We start from the raw sequence: 22325 nt of genomic DNA, 5'->3' as shown, positions 1-22325 counted from the left end.
TCCTCCGTTAGCAATGGCACTGTGCTGTTGTGCTCTTTGGAACATTTTTATTAAACACCAAAAGCATACAAACCCTAGATATTGAAGTTTAAAAGTTTTATTGAAAAGCCTGTCTTTATTTCTAATGCAACATTACATTTTTCATTTTTACAACAGAAAACTTACTGTCACCAACTATGGTGCCTTTGCTGTATGCGCTCGGAGATTACTACATTGTTTGAATGTAAAATCAAATGTAGAAGTAGTCATACATACGATCGGTACAGAAACTTGCAAAGCTGAGAGTGGCAAATGCTACACAAGTAAATATAATGGTACCTTCAACTGGTTCCTACCACGCTTCAAGTTGGTTTGCAGCGATGCAGAGCCTTCTCGAGATTAAAGCCAAAGAAAGCCTGCCCCAGCGAAATGTTCAGCTGCTCCCAGAGCAATTTGAGCAACCATGTGATCTCGGATCTCAGTTGCACTTCCAGAGTGTGTCGAAGTGCTCTGAATGAACCATGCGAATGTGTTCCGAGCGCTCAAAGGTGACCAGTAAAATGTACCATAAGACAGCCAGTGTTGCTAGTGTATTGAGAGTGGCAGTGTTTTGACATTTTGAGTATTTCTCTTCAGCACTTAGAAGGGCAGAAGTAATGTCACCTGAACAAAGGATTATGGCTGCCCCTTAAAGTAGCTCTGGCCTTCTAGCTAAGACGAGCACATACTTTACAATCCAAGTGTACGTGCCATCTTTATTCTTCTTCATCTTCTTCAGTGCGGCCTTTGCAAGTTCACGAACAAATGTTGGCCGTTTTGTGTCTGGTACGAGTTGAATGGGCTTTGCAAACATTGTCTCGAGGAACTCTGTGGAGAAAAGAAAAGAAAAACGCATGAACTGCAGGATGCCCAGCAGGGCGAGGAGCATCTGAAGTGGTATTTCCCGAGTACAACTTTTCTCGCAGTGTTGGAAACTTCTATTTTAGTATGCTGTAGTGAAGTGAATTGGGTGCCACAAGCTCAAGTGACATTGACTCAGTGCACACAGCATTAACATGAGTGCTTTGCAAACTGCTGCATCACGACCCACTAAAAACATAACATTTACAATGCCATCCACTCCCTCCTATGGTCCTCTCCTGATGTTAAGATGAACAGCATTGCAAATTATTGGTGGTGATATCTGGCTTATAAATAGTAGCCAGTGTGCATCAACTGAGCTAGGAACTGACACCACATATGCATGAAAATGACAGTTAAAATGGACGTTGGTAATGGGAAATGTGAGCTTGTTTTATTTTGGGGATGGGCACACTATTGACCTGATATGATGGAAGAGGCTGGTGTCTTTAGGTGGCACCGGCTACTCCAGTCACTCATTTGCTGCACGGCATCATGACTTAGTTGTGTCCAGCAGAAACCCCACCAATAGTACTAGGATTGTAATCCAAAGCTTGAATAACACAGGCTTTACCTGCATGTCACTAGTCTTTCAGACACCAAAAAGAGCTGCTCACTGGACACTATGTCTGGTATTGGCAGGTACCTCTTTGCACGCTGAGCCAGCAATGGACATTGTGCTTACCCCACCACTCACACGGATCTCCTTGGCCCAAAATTTCTTCATGCACATAACTTTCAACCTGTGCTTGTGGCAGTAAAGATTGCAGTCATAAGCAAGTGAAAATTGCTGCTGCTTTATGAGCTTATCAGTTTCCACAGTGCTGACATGGAAGGAGCCGCCTCTTCAGAAACTTTCATTGTTAAGGACATATCTGGGTTCCTTGGTGTTGAAGTTTTCCTTGCTTCTAAAGCCAGATTATTAATCCAGTTTACCATTGAAGCATCTTGGTGGTACTCAACTGCTTCAGAATAAGGGTATAAAAACATTGCTAAGCTTGCGACTTGGTCAAATTTGTAGTTTGGAAATGATGTTTTGAGGCACTTGGCCAGATTAATAGCAGACACAGAGGTTTCCACCTGGTGGCTGGTGGTGTCCAGATGCACGAAGAGGCAGCACAGTTTGGTACTTGAGCTGATAGTGCCTGCTAGTTATAAGCATCAGCAGGGGCCTTGTGACAGTGCCCCCTTCTTTCTTTTGATATGCTTCACTGCATGACAAGTATAGCTTATCTCAATAGAGTGCATGCTTCGCCACATAACACCGCTGTATTGCGGTGAAGCTGACTTAAAAGCTGAGGACAGCAATTTTTGCGGGTTTGATTATTTCGAACAGTAAAAGTGTCTTTCGGGTGGAATCGAAGTTTCGAATATTTGCACAGCGTTAGTCTAGGTCGGGGAAATTCTTGTTGCCCAGTGGCAACAGTAGTGCCCCAAGTTGTTCTGCGCTTCAATAATCAGGTTTCATTACTGAAAATCATTGCATCAGTGCCATGTTGTTCAAAAACTAAGTTGTACTGCAAAATGTGCTTCTGTTTCAAGGTTATGTCACTAATGTGAATGAGGCGGGAGGTCGAGTATAATTTGAGAGAAAAAAAGGGCTTTTAAAGGAAACACAGTGAGCAAATTGACATTAGTTTTACCATTGAAAAATTATCAATATGATCAGTTTGGCAAATTTTTGTCTAAATTTGGGGCTGTCAAAGCATTCTGTCCGACCGAAGTTGCCTAGAAACAAAACTTCATATTGAAGACAACCCTCTGTAGGTTCAGCAGGCCAAGTTGTGCAGTGTTACACAGCAATATAACCTTATACTAACTTTCTCGTAGGACCATGTTTAACATACTTGAGCAAACTTTGAAAGTATGCCACGTGACAGTGTTTCGTTTATACCTGGAGATTAGTATATTATTATATGAGTATATTAATTGTGCCGACATGCGGACAATTATGACAGCACATTTGCATGTGATTGTTGGCTGTTAATAAAATTGCAAGGTAATTAAAAAGGGCAAGCTGCATGATACTGCTAAAGAATGGCAAGCATTACATAGAAACTTCCATAAAATATGATCTAACTAGCAAAAGACTACTATCCAGGCAGGTTTTGCGTGCTTTAAAGCTCTCCTGATATGATTCTGACAAACCAAACTTTAGGCAGCATTTTCTCAGCGTTTAGTTTTTGCACAGTTGCTGTCACTCATCCATTGGCCATTTCAGAATAAATTAGGGTAGAGTCATTGTTCTTTGCATATATTAAATCTTGAAGCATTAAAAGTGTGATAAAGCTGTCCATATTAAAGTCTGCATGTCATAAATATTTTTATAATTCACCTTTTTCAAAAGTAATTTGTGAGGCAGTATATATAATTACTGTGCAGTAAAAAATTTACTAATAGTGTTGTAGCACAAAATAGGGCTTTGTGAACATTTTGAAGTAAGCATTACAAGCAATTGTAATAATTTATTGGGGGATGACGTTTAGATAGCGCCAACTGTTGTAAATTGAAAACTAAAACATACGAGAACTGAATTCGGTTCTAATATCAGCCTAATAGATGGCATTCATGCAGTAAATTTCAACAAATTAGTGTCATAAATGATGAAAATAGTGTCAATTGCCACATCCCCCTTTAATTTTACTTGCATCATTTATAAGAGGATTTATTAGTTTTGTTTCTAATAAATTCAGCTGCAGCTGTGATGAAAATGTGGACACAATGCACATTCGTAGTGGCCAGAGCTTGTCTCAATAATTTTTACAGGCAGCTTCTATTTTATATGGAAAACAGGCTCTGAAGTTGGTTTTGTTGCTCTGACAGGTCATGCTAGACACTTACCTTTATATTCTGCAGTTGATGCAAAGTTGTATTTGAATTCCAGCTGCTTAGTCTTCAAAACTTCATAGCCAACTTGTTCGAGGAGTGCAGAATATATGCGGTCTGCTTGTGGGTGATGGAACCACAGACGATTGAAGTTTTTATCTGCCATGTCTGCAACCAGCTCTGGGATTGTCTGTGAAAGCAATTTAAATGCTTTAGCTTACATCAGCACACTTGAGTGGTTGCTAAGTGAAATGCAATGTCACATGTCTCTCATATGGCACAGAAGTCTACTCGATCATACATAGACAGAGAGTTGAATTGACCAATCGTGGTCAAACGAGGAATGCTGCTCGAGCTAATGTTTTGGCAATGCCTGTTGGATGAAGTCTTCTTGCCGAAACAGCTTCAGAGACATCTCTTGTTTGATAACTTTTGATCAATAACATAGTGTACACAATATTATTAGTAAGCTTGTGTTACTTTTCGTATTAAATGTTTGCCTTTTCAGTAACCATCTTTTGCTTCTGCTGTGTAAGTATCCAAATAAGCTAGCCTGCACAGTGTTGAGCATAATGAAGAATGCAGATGCCGGCCAAGATGAATAAATTATTGAAGTTTCTGCTTGCACATGGGAGCCTTGTTCACAATCTGTTTTGTGTTCATGATTCTTTTCTATCATGCAAGTTTTTGTCAGGCTCTCAACTTCATCAGTGTTGAGCAGCATACATTATCTTGAAAGTGGTGTTGGTCATGGCAGCTTCCTTTGTGTGTAAAACAAGTGGACCTTGGTAAGTGAAAGATAAATTTCCAAGTGAATGGGGCTGTGCATGCAGTTAAGTTGATTTTCTGTCATTTCTGTAATATGCTTCGGTTGATTGAGACAGATTTCTTCTGCAGTTTTACTTGAATGTAACTACACAATGAAAACTTCATCAACTCTGATAAGCATTTTATGCATGTCATTGTATTATTTGTAGCATTGGAACTAAATAAATGGGCAAATTCACACTTGAACAGTGCCATTGCAGCATATATTTGTAGCATCTGTGTGATATACAGTGGTGGTTCAAGACACAACTGTACACGAAGATTACACAGGCAGAGCCGCTGTTTAATATGTGTCATCGCTTCAGTAATGTGGTATGTGTTCACACTCACATGGCCATGCCCCATTTTGAAGCAGTACATACTTCCACTGTGTCAGCTGCTGTGCAAGAGAACTTGTCTACAATATGTGAATGGACTCATTAAATTGCTGCCATAGTATCATGCCCCTTTCAGCTACACAACATTTGTCAAGGGGTAGTTGCATAAGCTGCTGCTGCTTCCTCAGAGTGTTGAAGCTCACTAAAAAACTTGCTCGTAATAAATCAAAAATACTGTTGCCCTGGCAATTGTAGCCTTCACCTGAGTGAAACAGAATGGAGCAGAAATTCATTACTTGCTTAAATTGGTTTAAAGCGTATTATACATGGCCTAGTATGTTGGCCTCTGTTCATATTCTTATCATATTGCTAATTCATATTAGTGAAGCTGTATATGGTTAGACAATTCATCCATCTGTCGCCTGTACGCCGAAAACTCCGGCATAACTCCATGTGCATGCACGGAAAAAAATAGGAGAGAGAGAGAAAGAGGCGCCCGATTGGCTACGCCAGTAGTGATGTCGTTGATCTTCGTCGCAGCCGAGTGCGCACGCAGCAGTCTCTCTCTGGCTCCAAAATGGGTAGGCCACGCTGTCATATGTACCCCTGAGGAGCAGGCAGCTTTCGATCAGCAATGCCGCAAGCTCAACCTGGAACGAGCTCGTCTAGGCCGTGCGGATGCTGCAGCCCAGGCACAAAGACAGGCTCGTGCAGTCGAGCGCAGGCAGCAGCTGCGTACCGAAAATCTGGCAGCCTACCAAGCAGTCATTTAATGAACCATCGGGATTAACCCAGTGATAAACACTGGGGTTCCATGTTTCAGCTTTGCTAATTAACCATCTGTACGGAGTGCTTTGGCAGTGATTTTGTTGATGTTTTCTGCTATACACCTACACTACAGTGTCAAAACTTTGCCACTGAAATTGAGCTGCATTAACTAGTAATTGTTCATAATTGGAGAGGTTTTCCAGTGCATGTTTTCTGCTAAATGAGCTGGAATAAGTTGGAAATAATGTTAGCTTGTAATCTGTGACTGAATGAAAATTACTTCTTATTAGAGTATGAAAGAAAACATGAGAAATACCTCAAGTTTGTACATTGCAGCCATTGTTTTGCAACTCCTAGGCAGTTCAGGATGTTGTACTGCCCATTGTTAGCATTTAAGGTGATAGTTATTTGGGATGTAATATGGCAGAGATTAGCAGCAGTATATTGCTTCTGAATGCTCAAGAAATATTACCCCAGTACTAATACTGCGAAAGCTTGGTCAACAGATCAACAGGACTTCAGATCAACAAGGACTGAAACACTTCTGGCTGTCAAGCTATACAATTGTAGCTTGTTTATAACGAACCTCTATGTTTTATTGTATTGCTTGTGTTGAACCGTGAAAACGTTAGTAGATCCCACCTATAGTAATGTACAGGATTACTGAGAGATTATTTCAAGCCCTGTATGTTTGTGCATTCAGTACATCTAGGACATCATATATAATTGCGTTTCATTTTTTAAATGATTTGGTGGAAGGGAGGAAGTTTTGCACATTATTTCAACATGTGGGGTTTTGTGTTGCCTGAATATTGTTCTTTTATTATAACATGCTTTCACAAAATAACTTCATGTTTTTGTGAAATATTTTTACAAGAAATGGTGAGGGAAAAAAAACCTAGAATTACTTTTATAGAACTGTCCCTAAAACTTACCATCTTCTAAAATGTTATTTTGGGGTGTATGGTAGCGTGATTAGAAGATGGGACAAAAGAAGACACACACAGCGCTATGTGTGTCCCTGTGTGTCTTCTTTTGTCCCATCTTGTAATTGCGCTACTGTACACCCCTTGAAGATGCATTACCAATAAGCCTACATTGCAACCCTCGTGAGCTATTTTGGCTTATATTTAGACATTAGTTGCACACTATGGTGGTTCATGGAAAAATAAGCAGAAAAGCGGATATCATTGAGAAGAATAACAACTTTAGCCACGGAAATTTTAATCAAACTAATTTGCGTTCTTATTGAGAAAAAAATTTTGAATTTTAGTCCCATCATTACATTACTTCGGTTTGTGCTTCCACTTCACCTGATAGCATGTTGGCGGGAAATACAAAACAGGTTAGTGCACATGGTGGTCTGTGTGGCGAGGAATAAAAGCCAAGATCACCAGAAGTTCGTGAGAACCTGAATCTTGAAGGTGCGCTTACTTAAGGTAGGTCGACATCGCGGACTTCCACGCTACTGGAAGTATACGTATGTAATGAAAGAACAATGTTCAGACAACGCACAAAACCAAATGTTGAACTAATGTGCAAAACGGCCAATTTTTGGTGAACTTGTTTATTGCACCTGCTTTTCCGTCATTTCGTGAAATTCAAATGAGGCTTACGTGGCCAACATTTTTTTTCCATTCAAAATATTTTGGAAGAATACTGTGCAAGTAATACTTATATACGAGTAACTTTTTCATACTTTCTTTAGAGAAACGATTTTTCTCGACTGCCACGGTTGGGACAGTTGGCGTGGAAAATGACCCAGCTGCAAAGAAAAAAACTTTTCCTCTGTATCTGTGGATCTTGCTCATGACCAACTGAATTTGCAGTTGATCAATGCACTAGAGCCAGTAAACATTTACACAAAATTTATGTGGCATAATGTTCTTTGGATGATGGGGCAGTCATAATAAACATACTAAATTGTTTCCTGTTTTGGGGTATGCAGATTGTGATGCAGTCATGCAAATGAGAGTTAAGCGTATGCTTTATAGGTTCCACACTACAACAGATACTGTCTCCCAAATGAAGCCATTTCCAGAGGTGAAATTTGAATGCTTTTACTCTACTCACTGAACACTTGGTTTGGGTGGCCCCTCCAATAGCATGTCTGCCAATTCCTCTAAGTTGGTAGAACACTACCGTTACATTTGTTGCATATTGAGAATGTTTTTCATAGCAACCATTGGTGATATGTCATTAAGAAAACAGCTACGGCTGGTTTGCTTTCATTCTGTTGAGAGCTTGTCAGTAGTATTGTGCTGTCAAACTACAGTGTATAGGTGTTCTCCGAACATCTGTGGCCGACTAAAGCACAGTGCTGACTGCAGTTCTTGTCTGCCGATTCTGGTATTTTGTCTGTAACCCTACCATTTAGTGAATCTGTTTTCTGGAAGGCTGTCATCTAGGAATAAGTCGCTTAACCTGATATTTCTAGAAGCCATTTGTTATGCAGAACCACACAATTGTGGCTGCCCTGCAAAGAGTACATTCCCTCCGGGTTTCCGTAGAGTTGACGCTGTCCGGCAATTTCTATGTGCCAGTGGATGTAGGCAATCTAGCTGCGACTGCTCAGGCATTGTAGCCATGCAATGAGTTCTTCCTTTGATCATTCCGCCATGCGTAATAACCAGCCATAGCCTCTTGGCACACAATTGCCCTTTTCAATGCTTTCAAATAGATGCTCAGGTGAACTCGCAAAGTCCAGCACAGCCCAAGGAGTTCAAGTGCTCTGAATACCTTTCTCATTAGCAGAATTTCGTGGAGGCTGCCGTTCATAAGTGGAGGCTGCCAATTGCATAGCCTTTGTCAGCCTTCCATGGGGAAATCATATATGGAGTATTTTTCTCTACGAGCCCAGCAGTAGTATGTGACACTCCACTGCATGCCAATGAATGCAGCACACATTGTGTGCATGTTTGCACCAGACCCATTAAAGTTATGTTATAATGGATGTGATTTCACTCTGCTGCCGTACTACGTCGCACCACGAATACCACTGCGCTTTAAGCAGTGTGACCAGCATACATATGCAAACATGTATATATTGAATTATTGGCATATCAAATTGTTGCAATTCCCTTCGGATATTCCAAACGCTTAAACCAGCTAGCTGTAGGTATATGCGAGTGACTTGCCTCAAAGTACTTGCTCCATGTGGAAGATTGTATCACTTTGACAGCTGCCGAGTGAAGATCTGACGGCTTTGCTGCGGGCACTGCGATGAAGCATCGACCCGCTGGCCTCAGACACCACATTAAGTTCCTAAGCGCTTTGGGCTGATCCTTCACGAAGAGTAGCGCGTGCGACGAGAATAGCCAGTCAAAACGGCCGCCCCATTTAAGTTCGAAAGTGTTCAAGTCTTCCACGTTGGCCGTGGCGAAATCCGTCTTCTCGTCGGCGTGCACCGAAAAAGCATAGTCGATGGCTCCCTGATCCGTGTCTATGCCGAGAACACCGCGAACGAGGAGTGGAGAAAGGCGGTCCGACAGTTGTCTCGTGGTGTCGCCGCACCCGCAGCCGATTTCGAGTACGAGAGCGTGCTGCCAGTCACTGTCTTTGGTCAGGTTGGCGCACTCGGCGAGCAGCCGCTCCTGAAGCGCGCACATGTAGCCGCTCTCGACATTGCTTCCCTCCGTGTAGAGGCTATTGATGGAGCTGTTCTTGCTTACGCTCCGCGATTTCGGTTGCTGAGGTGTTTCGACTGTGAGTGTGGATGCCATGGCGGAATAACGAGAGGCCGATCACTTCCGGGGGTTGCCTGGGCAGTGGAAGAATGTGTTTGGAGTGAGTGGGAGGATGTCCGCTCGTCTATTCTGGGTTTGGGACCGTGGACCGCACCCGGGGCGCGCTATTTTGGGAAGTCGCTGACAGTCGTGCCAGGGTTTCGCAGCTGTTGGCCAGGTAAGCCGCTAAGTGCCGACGAATGCGATTATTTGCTTCTGTGTCTGTGTTGATCATGTGGCACATTTAGTCCCGAAACATGCGCAGAAAAACGCGTGATTCGAAACCGAAATTGAAGCTGCTCGGCTGTCTGCTCTGCGCAAGGTGCGCGTAGGAACACTTTAACCATTTTAACAATTTACATAAGTATAGCCAACTAATAGAGCATCATATTTGAACCAGTAATAATGTTGTTTAATTTGCGCACTAATTTGCACTTATTTAGCTCAAGACAACAGTGTGACTTTTAGTGACTGCTCTGCAGCGACACCTTACCCAGATAAAAAAGCGCAGTAGATGGCAAGCCTTCACCAGTTTCACTTCACGTTGTGGTGCCACTCTCAAGATGGCACATCACCACGGCGAGATCAGCCTAGATATCATACTAAACAATGTAAGTAGTCTGCACGGTTCTCTCTAGTAATAGCTCTCAATATGATGGCGCTGCTTCTCAGCTTGAAGCAGTGCCTCTGTAAATAATTCGATAAATGACTGTGTAATTATCGCTCTAACTTCCTGGATCTTTACCGGTAATTGGTTGACAAGATTAAAGATCGTCTGTTACGCATTCCGACGATTGCATGTTTATCTTTGCGAGCTCGGTAATAACGCAATGAGCGAAGACGTTGTAAATGTAAATGCGATAGGGCAAGCTTGAGATCGAATTTTCTGACCTAGTCGTCAAAAGAGAACCGTGCAAATTTGTGTCACAGGTGCGTTTGCCTAGCCGTGAACGAAACATAAGTCCAGCTGTCAGCGTTGTATTGTACTGCTTGGCATTACGTAAAAACTCGCGTGAGTTTATATTGTGCTGCATTAACGTGAACTGTCAGCGCGTAGGGTACTTAAAACACTGTGTATATTTTTATTTTTGCAGAGTATAGACCTTTCGAAATTACCAGATGAAGACAGAGCCAGGTGAGTTGCAACCTTAGTCGCAGTGTGTGTGTGTGTGTATACCCTTGTTCCATTGTCGTGCGCTGTAAGTTACTGGTCATGAACCAACTATGCCGACAGTACATTCTTGTGAGCTTCTGTCGTGCTTATTTTATTTATTTTGTCTGTGCATCGGCATTATTGAACAGATTTTATTACATAATTTTAACTGCCTGTTGAGAATATCTCGTTACAGACGTCGCTGATCAGTGCACATTGTTTTATAGCATTTCTTTTGTAAGAACCATATGCGTTTCGTCTTTATAGTCAGCGCGAGTCGAATTTTCATATGGAATAGCAAGTGTTGTGAGAACTGTTGCTAAGCTTCGTGTATGACGCTAGATATTGCTGTTTTATTGACTCAGTGTTTCTTGTGGACGTCCCCTACCATCTTTTTTTTTCTTTCATGATCACAAAAGGATTGAACATGCCCGGTTGCACGAGAAGCACAGAGGTCACGAAAAGATGCATGCCTACATGATACTTATTCTCCTAGCATCCGTTGTTATAGCACAAATTCTCCTGGTACAATGGAAAAAGGTACACTTCAAGTCATATCAGGTATGGTCGAGTGGTTTCCTATGCATTTTTTCCTTGAGGTAGTTGCAGTGCATCAGCCTAGTCACTGACGAACAGGATGTCTTGTGTATGGTTTTGCCTGCTGTTTTACCTGAGGTCGTCCCATCAAAACTGAGCAAGTGGAGCGCAGGCTCAGTGCTTTTGAACCTATAGGGTTTGATTTTTTGAATGTGACATTCCCTTCTAAGAACTGTTGCTGCTGGGGGCAGTTCACGCAAGTCAGGGCTCATGATATGAGGGCTCACAAAATCGGGGCCAGTATACTGTAAGGATTTCTTTTGTTTGATTCTACATTTTTCTTATCATACATTGCTTATGAGCAGCCGATTCGGTTGATAACAAAGGTGGGGCGCTACTTGGTCCTTTGACAAAGTGCAAAAAGGTATAAAATTGGGATAGAATCATTACATTATACTGGCCCATGTTTTCAATGTCCACTAAATTAGAATCCATGCATCAAAGGTTGTGCGCTTTTCTTGTTGCTCAAAAAGAAGTCAACTTGCTGGCAACAAAAAGGCTATGGAAGATCAGTTTGAGGACATCTAGTCACAAGAATTATGTGTACAAGTCTGTGATTGCAGGAATGCTTGTTACATTCTTTTTTTCATTTCTTTTTTACAGAGAGCAACTATGGTTGGGATGTGGCTGATACCAGTGTGCATATCGGTGCACTCTCACTGGTGGCGCTTTGTGTTTATTTGGACCATTTTTACTGTATGCACATGTATAGTTATCAGCTGGGCCCTCCAGAAACCTATATCTGGGACCACGCCTCGTTGGGTCTACAAATGGTTCTACGTGATATACTTGCAGAGGTATGGTGTTGTTTATTTTTAACTATGTAGGGATACTTTATTTTGTACATTTTGTACATTTTGTCATCAGGCAGAATAACTCATGGCTCTAAAGCAGTTGTTTCTCTCTTTGTGCTGTTAAGATAGTGCCTTGTTAATATGATGACTTTGAGTGCTATAAATGGAGCCAGCCATACTAACAAATCGAAATAAAATTGCATGGGAAATCTGTCTGCCTGTTGTGCTCTGCAACAAAGTTGAAGTTCATCAAAATCTTTGCAAGTAGAATACATTCTCAACTGTCAAGGATTAAAGGGCAGGTTGAGGCCCCTTGTGAGGCCCCATACGAGAAGTGTGGCGACAGGCTTCATGCAGGTTGAACTTGAAACTGTTTCCTCGTCTCTAGGCAATTGAATATGTGGACACTGGTTGTATTTGGTTTGGTCCTTTTGCAATTTCTGAGTTTGGTAGTTATGCTACAGTGGCTGCTTTTTAAAAAGCAATCTGTGTGCTGAAGTTCAGAATTGCTTCGCAGAATGTGAGAAGGTTGACATAGGCATGTCATGCCAGTGCAGTGCATCTGAAACCACAAATTGCATCATACAATCGGAAGACTACGCGGGAGTTGCTCAGTGACTTTGGCATTCTGTTGCTGAGCACACATTCGCAGGTTCGGTTTCTGGCAGCGATGTTCACATTTTGATAACACCAAAATGCAGCCTGTTTGTTTACTTAGATGTAGATGCACATTAAAGCGCCCAAGCTAGTCAAAATTAAGCCAGAGCCTTTCACTATGGCACCTCTCATAGCTCCAGCATTTCTGTAGGATGTTAAACCTTGTGAATAAATTTCTCAATCCATAAGAGAACTAGGTATGTGCAGATGGCTTGTGAATCTGCACCTAATGGGGCTGAACATGAGCCAGGCAGGGGTTTGTGGCAACAACACTTGGTATACTACAGTGTGCTGCACTGTGTTTTGTACACATCATAGGCCATTCCTTGCCTGCTCACCACGTGCAAGGTTTTGTGAAGTTAACTCCCCTACAATTTTCTGCAAAAATATGGTGACTTCTTTAACGACAAAGACTTGGGACACCCTATGAATTGTTGTTGCCTGTGAATTGAGGTTTGAGGACTACCACTTTGATGTGTTGAGGGCTTTTTCGTTGCTCCTTTACTTTGTAATGTAAGTGCTGTTGGGAATCCATGTGATCCTCTGCAGCTGTGCACTCTGTGTGATTGGCTATATCGTGGTGATGCTGACACTGCTTGGAGTCAACGTGGTGTTTCGGGCCAAGCCACAGAGTTGGATGGATGTGGGCCTGCTGCTGCTGTTCTATGGCACGTACTATGGTGTGTTGGGTCGGGATGTCTCGGAGGTCGTCACAGATCGAATGGCCTGCACTATTGGGGTATGTACGCACTAGTTTATATCGGAGTCAGTACAGTGAAGAGATGTACAAATAAGACACCAAATTTTTCATACAGAACCACCGCAGAAGCAGCTGAATGTCCCATATGTGTCGCTAGTGGATTGCTTAATCTTTGGCTGTCTGTATCTTCCCTTGTGGTTCAGTCACTGTGGTGTTCTTATGCTGAGCACAAGTTTCTGCATAAAGTTCCGAGCCATGGTAACTGCATTTTTAAGTAAGGTAAACATTGAAACTCTTGTCTATCAAGATTTTTCAAACAAGACCCTAAAGAAAGAAAAGATGATGTATCGATCTAGGCTGGTAGGTTACTTCTTTGGAACTTTCTCGTTTTATGTTTGGTAGAGAGATGGCATAGTAGCAGAAAAAATTGGTGCTAGGCTATTTTTAATCTTCTTCCATAGGTTCTGTGGTGTTCTTGCTTACTTGAGCCCATTTTTGCAAAAAATATATGCAGTAGTTGTCTCGTAGAGTTTGTGCTGTAATCAATGAGGATAGCTATAGGGGCTTGTTGGCATAGCATGTCTTATTTTGTTGTAGCGCAAGCTGAACAAGGACAACAGATGTGTGTCAGATGTGCCTTTCTGTTGTCTGTGTTGCGGTAGACCATTAGCCTTGGCCTGTGGCTGTCTTTAAGTACTATGGTACCAAGGGTGTAGCTGGTTTAAAAATGTCAAGGTGGCATGGCACCTTTTGCTTTTACGGCATATTATGGCAACCCAAGCCAACGTTATATATAGTATTTCTCATTGTTATCCTGAATTTTGTAGGGCAGTCTCGGACAATAGTAAGACTTGTATGTGTTCTTTATTCTCTACAAACATAAAAGGACGTTTGCATTTATAGCAATGAATAAACCTTACTTCTAATATTTTAGCAACCACAGCACTATAATCTTCGCCTGTAGAACATGCTGGCATCTATTGCATGAAGGTTTGAGAGATTATACCTTACTCTTTCTGCAAAAATAAAAAAAAAATGTCAAGTGGCTACACGCCGATGATTGCTTTGTGTGCACTCCTTTTTTCTCTTGCAGTACTACACAACAACAGGAGTTCCTGTGAGGCAACTCGAGTCCAATGTTTGTGCTGTGTGTGGCAACAAAATACACGTTCTGGACAATTCAGATGCAATTGTTGAGGAATCGTATAAGCTGCCCTGTGGGCATATGTATCCTTTTGCAGCGGTGTTGGCATGCAGGGTATACATTTGCATTTTTTTTTTTAGTTAGAAGAATGTTTCTCCTCTTATTATTCCATTATTCCATTTCTTATTCTGTTTCCTATCGCATTTACTACTTGATCTTATTTTGATCTCTTGGACAAGCATGCAGGCCTTCATGGATGCAACAATTGTTAGTCTTTGCTGGGACATGGCACAATGGGATATCAGTTGCGCAGTAGTCCACGGACTTTTCAGTCCGCTGTGTTTTGGTCTTGCATGTGATGTGAGAAAAGGGTAGTTATTGGGTGCACTCCTTTCTTTATGAATACTATGTCTATACTGAGCGGAATGGCTTATCTTATAACAAGTTACTCACATGGTTTTGCTTTCTGCTAGACACTTGCCGTGATGGAAAGGCTTTGCCAACAGCACCTAATTGCGCCATCCTGCTCCAAAATGATATTTTAGGGGAAAATAAGTTGCTTCGAGCTTGCATCTAACGAAGCAAACTAATAAAAGCCTTGTTCCATTGACGCTGCCATCAATGAAACCATCATTAACATTGTGGAAGTCAACAGAGTGTAGCCACTGATATACCCGATATTGTCACTCCTTTATTTCTTGTTTTTGTCCTTATGTTGCACTTCTCTCCTGCAGATGCTCCAATATGTGGCTGCTGTGTGGTCTTGTTCCTTCCGTTCGTACTGCAATTTGTTAGTACTTGTACCAGCATGGCACTGAGCTCACTCAATGAGGATATTAAACGAAAAAGAAGCCTCTGATTAGGTCTGATTGTATATTGTTCAGCCTATTTGTTGGTGGTGCCACATTAAAATACTATCTTGTAATAGGCATACTGAACTGCTGACATACAATTTGGTCGTTGGTCTAGACATTGCTTAGAAAACTGCACAGTTGAAAGAACAGATTCCGTCTTTCTTTAACGAAGTTGTGAATTTAACAGTCGTGAAATGTGTGGGTCACTAAATGACAATATTTGAGATATTTTACAGTGAAAAATACTAGTATGCATTTAATAGGAGCTGAGGTATTCGCATTAAAAGACTGCTGTTCATCTCTTCCGTGATGCTCCCACTCCTTCTTTCACGGCTTACACTGCAGAGACTAAGATAGAGCAAGGCATTGCTCGCAATGCTCCGCCCACTGGATATCACCATGATCCACATTTTAATTTTCGTTTTGTATATTCACATGAATTACACTACTGCCGGTTTTGGATCATATGAGTTGCTATGCTCATAGGCTGTCCCTGATCTTCTGGTTGAGTTACTGTAAAGTTCATTTGCTTTCATTGGTAGCACTATAGCTCCAGCTGGAGTGTTCAAACATGTTCAAAGAAACTATGTAGACTTTTGGTGATCAAGGTCTCAAAAGGAATGCAGTTAGAACCTTGTTTTACTGTGTCGTTGATACAGTATTGTCTAACCTTGTTGATATGTTCCTGTTAAGTTTTCCTGACTCTTGTGCTCTGGTCCTGCTAGTGTATATTCCCATTTGTTGCGGTTCTCCTCCTGGTTATTACGTCCAAAAGTTGCTACGGACCACCACTTGCACGACATTGTTCATTGGTGGCATCCACGTTGACTGCAGCATGTTGGTGCTGAAAACGGCCTCTTTGTGGGACTTGCTGTGGGACGCAGAAGAATTGCCATCGCCTTTGTTCAGATTCTTGCCAGTCAACAATCTTAAAACGGCTCTTGAAGTAGAAAGCTGAGAAGGGGCAGATGACGGCACAAAGGGTCATTCAGCCCCATGTTTGCAGATGCTGTCTTGTGAACTCTGATATCTTGTGCAGTTGCTTTGACATACAAGCCTGTATGGAAAGTGAAAAAAAGAAGGCTATGAGTGCTTGAAAAGAAGCTGTTATTATTGATTTGGCCCCAGGTTCAGACGGAAATTACAAGCTTCATTTAGTGTGATTCACAGCTACAACCAGGTTAAAGGAGCAACCGAACCACTAGGCCGCGATAACAAGCTTTACTGAGATTGTTTCCAATAGTTTGTTGGCTTCCTATTAAACTTCAAATAAAGCAGAATGTCGAAGTACCTTTTTGTCTCATCAGTTGGGCTGCTGCAAGCATTATCGGACATTACATTTTGTCGGACCATATATTCTTTTTATATGGCCCCATAAAATATGTATCAGCGGGATCCTATTGTAGTTGTGGTAGCAAGCTGCGAGTTTTTATGATGAGGGTAGTAGGTGTGTGCAGAGAGAGTAGTACGGAAGGCAGTGGACAATTTGCATTATTTCTCTCTTGCTCAATCTACACATTAACAGGCTTATATATAGCATGTTTGTGCGTTGCTTCGTAAGAACTGCTGTAACTTGGCACATCATTGTGCTCTGCAGAGTGTGTCCCGCATTGCCCAGTGGGTTGGTGTAAACTTACATTGGAGCAACTTGTTGCGTACAGCCTGAGACGCGCTGAAGTGCATCTCTCCTGCTTTGGGTTGCTGGCCTGGATGAACTTTTCCTGACCAGTGCCATTAACGTGCTCATACTTCATCACACCAATGAGAACTCTGATTGAGCTCTTTCTGACAAGAAGTATTTTTGTGTTCATTTTAATATTTATGTCCAAACCGGCATGTCTTGGCTTGTTCTTTGCCAGGTCCTGCGTTGTAATACCATAAATAGATTCAGTTGCAGTTTATACGCAGAAAATCCACATTCTTTTTATCACATATTTCTCATATAATTAAGCAATTAATTTTTCTTTCTGGGTGCTCAAGGAGTACAAGATGTATGTTCACTTATTTGGATATTGCAGGTATGTCACTTAGAAATCTGTTTTGGTGCTTTCTTTTACAGTGATATTGACTTGCATTTTCTCTGTATTGAAACATTGCAAATCAAGTATTAAAGCATACATTGGCAGCAGAGTTAACATTGCTAGTTATAATGCGATTAAAGTTGCTGGTTTGCCTTGACTTTGGATGCACTTCAATATGACAGATTTCATGAATTCTGCATCAGGGGGTGGTGCATTGTTGGAAAGAAGCAGACCTGCCCCTACTGCAAGGAGAAAGTGGACTTAAAGCGCATCTTTTGCAACCCGTATCCTTTTTACATTTTTTGTTGGACATCGGATCTGTTCAGTAAGCACGTACTTGATAACTGTTCCTTGGTGTGATTGTGATTATCTCACTCATTCCCAGCTGTGGAGATGGTATTTCACGAAGGGTAAAAAAGGCAGATGCATCTGTGTGCATTTTCTCAGCTTATCTGAGCCCCTCCGTAGTACTTCATAGATAGATAGATAGTGATGCTCACTGCTCGTTTGCCAATTAATATTTTCTGCAACCAACGCTGCCTGAAGTGTAGTCTCTGGAAATGTAATATTGCACTCGCTGTTGTTGTCACAGCATCACACATTTTTTGCAATATTTCCACTATCCTCTCTGCATGAGCTTTCTCCACCTTGAAGACTGTGGAGCTCTTAAGCTAACTGTATAGTTGCCAACTGTTAATTTAGACTCAATGATGACTGCCTAGAAGTTTGGATAATTGGGATTCCAAAGTATAGGAATTTGCCAGAAGTTTACTGACTTTATTCCACAAGCAACAACAACAAAAAGAAGTGTCCTGTATACTCATATTGTCACTCTTGGTATACCTTCAGTTTTGTGAGATCTTATGCAACTAGTGCCAGACACATCGGCATCTATGAGCGATGACATTCTTGGCCCAGTGCCAAATGCACTGTCTTTCAACAGCGCCAGTAGGGCTGTCGATCATTGACGCATCTGGGTAGTCTTTGAAATATTGCAAAAGTTAAAGCATTTTCAAGAGTGATCGTCTGAGAATACAGGCTTGTCAACATGTCGCTGCATTCTGGTACGCTTGCCTGTGACCTGGAGAATCTGTATCTATTATCGTGCTGTTGCTACAGATAGACTAAAGTAAAGTCAATGCATACACTGAAACATAACAAAAGGGGACTGTGCTGGGATAGCCGAACATTTGCGGGTTTCCGTGCGACAGTCATTGTCTGGCTCTTCGTTCACTGAATCGCCACCCTCGTCAGCATGGACATTGAGGGTCGAGTTGGCACCACTTGAAATTGCGTGTAGAAGTTGCACAGGACCATGCCAGTATGCAAATGAACACACACTGTGTGCTAAAAATTTTTTGTGTGACGAACCTCAATTGCAGCCTTTGCAACCCAATGGCTTGGCTTGTCTTAGATTTGGTCAGGGCTAGTGACTATTGGATCGACTACACTCATAAATAAGTTACACCCTTTGGGGCTTATTTTGTCCCACAACAATAATCGCCACTTGCCTTTCTTGCATTTTCTTTCTTGAAAACTCATCGCTCTCTACTTTCCTGTGGAGCTGCTGAGCACGAGGTCGCGGGATCGAATCCTGGCCACGGCAGCCGCATTTCGTTGGGGGTGAAATGCGAAAACACCCGTGTACTTAGATTTAGGTGCACGTTAAAGAACCCCAGGTGGTCAAAATTTCCGGAGTCCTCCACTACGGCGTGCCTCATAATCGAAAAATGGTTTTGGCACGTTAAACCCCATAATTTAATAATTTAATAATGCTTTCCTGTGGAGAATGCTGTGTCACACTGATAATGCGCAAGCTGTTCATTACATGGAAGTACTGGGCTCGCAGCATTATAGAAAGGAAATGCAGGCAGGACAGATGACGATTATTGTTGTGGGACAATATACGACCCAAAGGGTGTAAACTTTTTTAAGAACGTAGGATTCACTAGATTTGGTTTCGAGGAGGCAGTGGTGACACGGCTGATGACCATGCCAGTAATGTATCAAAATCAAAAGTACCGCTATTTCTGCTATATCTGGTAGCCAAATTAGTGTACTGTTATGCAGGTGGACTGAATTATTGAATGCCGCACTGTAACATGTCCATGTTTTTCTTTATACATAAAAGTTTATTGAGCCAATAGTGGTGCTGTGAAGCTGTCCAGATAATTGAGCATGTCCAAATTATCACTCGCCATCCTTAACTAATTATGACTGCTTTACTAATGCAGCTGAATATAATTCTAACTTGTACCAGGGGCACGATCGGAGATCGTTGTTCGAAATGGGTGTTCAGTTTGAGTTCAGTTTCGCCTAATGCGATTGGCCGAAGTCAATCCTAGGCCAATCGCGTGAGGTGAAACTGAATGTAAATTGAACGTGCATTTCGAAAGGTCTCTGATCACGCTCCATATGAACCTCATGCAGCCACAGCGCTTGCAACAGATTCTTGCTGTAAACTTGCTAATGAAATTAGTTGCTCTCTGTATTTGGCTATTGCTGAATATATAAAAGACAGGTTCAATGGGTTTGAGATATCAGAAAAATTGCAAGGATTTATTATTAAGCTTAACATTTGGAATATTGCATACTCATACAAGTTTAATATTTCATATGTGCATTTAGGTTGATTAGGACTAAATTTTGCTGACGTACCCATACCTTGCAGAGTTCCTACTCTTAAAATGTTCTGCTAGGCCTACATATTAAGTGCTTTTCATCTGATCAGTTAGTTTGTGATCACCTTTGTGCTTGGCTGTTCTGTGAGTTCCTTAACAGTCATGTTCCTACTCCACAATGCAGCTGGGAGAAGCCGCACATCCTGTATGGAAACTTCTTGGACTTTATTCGCTATCTTGTGGTGTGGCAGCCTGTGATCATCATGGGTGTGCAATTTTTGAATCAAATGCTGGGACTAGAGTGATCATGCATTCACCTCACTAACACGCACACAGAACATTCATCTCACATTGCATTCTTTCCTCATTCTCTCTCTCTCTGCTCTTTTGTATAGAAGACAGCTGTATATTTGTTGAACTGACCAATCAGTACATTAAAGTATGAATTTTTTGTTTATTTTGACTCTGGCTGCTTTGTTTTGCAAATGCCTGTGTGAGCTTTTGTGCTGGTGAGCATAACAATATTTGTACAAAGCAATTTGTGTTAGTAATGTTTAGCATCCAACTATTCAGCTTTTTCTCTTAGCTGACATAGTCAGCTGGCATGTGGAAAAAATTTTTTACCTCTTGCTGTTGCCATTGCCCCATTCCATCAGAGATTGGATGCCAGAAATGGTTTAACTTAAAGCAAGCAATTTATCATATATTCTTGCGTAAAGACTGCATCCCTTTTTCCCATGTACGCACCTTGTTGGCCACGCTACGTTATTGATGTGGTACACAGATGCATAGCTATCTTTTTGTTTGCAATTTCAATTATCTTTTGCCAGGAAGCTTGTCTACCTGGCGTCGTAATGAAGTTTTTCGGTGCCCCACAGTTCGTGCCGTTGCACTTTCCAGCTGCGCTTCCTTTAGGAGACAGCACCGTAGAGGCAAAATTTTGCATGCAGTTATCGCAAGCAGCCTGAACACTAGTGGCCTATTGTGGAGAAAAGATCACTGTGTGGAACATTTTGACAACAGAGAGTTTTAGCAGTGCCGTATTACTGTATGGTAAGTGCAGTATGTGGTATGATATTACCGTTCCGTACTAACCTACCGCGATGACCAAAGATGTTTTAGCTGTGTGTGCTGCTTGATGCGTATGGTAACGTGATGATTATAGTGGCTGACATTGAGGCTCTGCAGAATACAATAACTATGTGCTGAGTGGGAAATATTCATTTTGCCGAATACTAAAAAGTTTTAGTTTGTCCATACACAGATTATTGTTTATGGAAATGCCCAGTTGCGGCAAACTAAAACGCCAGTCACAAGGCCGATAGTCCAACCAGCTTGCGGGACTACAAGGGACGTAAAGCTGCATGGAAACAACTCATGCGTAACCAATCTCCTAAAAACTGGAGCAACTGTAAATTTATTGCAGGAATATTTAAAAGAACAGTATCTAAGACAATAGATTATTACAATATCTGCCATTATGAGTTTCTTTTGAAATCAAATAAGCATGCATTATTTCGGTTTTTAAGATCCCAAAAAATGATTCTGCGCTCCTTGAACTTGGAGTGAATCGTTGTAACCGCCAGTGAAAAAACTGACCCTAGATGTAATTGCGAGAGGATTGGAGATCCGATTCGCTACCTCTCTTCCCTCCTCTCCTTATAAGCAAGGCACATCAAAAGATCTCGAAGAGATTTCTATGTCAGAATTGTCCCAAGCTGTTTCATGTTTACCAGCTGCAGCCTCAGATCCTGATGGACTCGCTACTAAGATGATTAAACTTCCCCTTGACATCGCTCCTAATGGCTTGTTAGATGCTGTAAGTTACTCTATACAGTATGCATGTATACCTCCTGTGTGGAGAATCTCGAAGGTGATTCCACTGTTGAAAGACCAAACCAAAAGGTATGTTCTAGACAATATTTCGCCTATTTCTCTTACATCAAATTTCATAAAATTAATAGAAAGATTATTACACACATGCATCAAGTTTGTGACCACAAGGGAATTATTGAGACCCTGCCAAATTGGATTTAGATGAGGGACGTCAATTTGGTGCGGACAGTCGGCCTAGAGAGCCGAATTCACTCGGCTCGTTACTAAAAACAATGTGCAGCTCTAGTTGCACTAGACATTTCTAAAACATACGATAGTGTAGAATATCGTATATTAATTAGAGGATTCAGGATTACCTGAATACTTTGTAACGTGGACTGCTGAGTTCTTGCAGGGCGGGGTGTTTTACTGTGCACATAGTAGAATTTCATTGAGAAAATTCAAACGTGCAGGGTTCCCCAAGGTGCAGTTTTGTACCCGCTGTTGTTTAACACCTTACTCAGCTCCATTCCTTATCATCAGAATGTAAGCATGTATGTTTATGCTGATGATATAGTGTTTTTTTGCTTTTGCAAGTGATATTCAGTCACTGTACGAGTGCTTAC

The 22325-nt window shown here is 41.6% G+C and overlaps 2 protein-coding genes across 3 annotated transcripts; one reads left to right on the top strand and one right to left on the bottom strand.

Moving 5' to 3' along the window:
- Nucleotides 1-25: 25 nt before the first annotated feature.
- LOC126536608 (juvenile hormone acid O-methyltransferase-like) lies at nucleotides 26-9757 on the bottom strand. The gene is made up of 3 exons (XM_050183640.3): nucleotides 8756-9757; nucleotides 3721-3895; nucleotides 26-846 (listed from the first exon to the last, which is right to left on the bottom strand). Exons 1-3 carry the CDS (start codon nucleotides 9338-9340, stop codon nucleotides 668-670), a joined length of 939 nt encoding a protein of 312 aa, XP_050039597.1. The 5' UTR covers nucleotides 9341-9757; the 3' UTR covers nucleotides 26-667.
- Nucleotides 9758-9848: 91 nt separating this feature from the next.
- On the top strand, nucleotides 9849-20341 carry LOC126536607 (E3 ubiquitin ligase Rnf121). 2 transcript variants are annotated; one of them, XM_050183639.3, is made up of 8 exons: nucleotides 9849-9954; nucleotides 10438-10478; nucleotides 10916-11057; nucleotides 11697-11890; nucleotides 13094-13283; nucleotides 14338-14471; nucleotides 17446-17547; nucleotides 20069-20341. In XM_050183639.3, the coding sequence occupies exons 1-8, from the start codon at nucleotides 9907-9909 to the stop codon at nucleotides 20187-20189; spliced, it is 972 nt and encodes a 323-aa protein (XP_050039596.1). In that variant the 5' UTR covers nucleotides 9849-9906; the 3' UTR covers nucleotides 20190-20341. The 2 variants fall into 2 exon arrangements, with proteins under 2 accessions (XP_050039596.1, XP_054929514.1); XM_055073539.2 differs by lacking the exon at nucleotides 9849-9954 and adding an exon at nucleotides 10135-10273.
- Nucleotides 20342-22325: the final 1984 nt, after the last annotated feature.

The sequence above is a fragment of the Dermacentor andersoni genome, chromosome 4, assembly GCF_023375885.2.
Source record: "Dermacentor andersoni chromosome 4, qqDerAnde1_hic_scaffold, whole genome shotgun sequence".
NCBI lineage: Eukaryota > Metazoa > Arthropoda > Arachnida > Ixodida > Ixodidae > Dermacentor > Dermacentor andersoni.
The sequence above is the reverse complement of the archived record's forward strand: the minus strand, read 5'-3'. Positions and strand labels throughout refer to the sequence as shown.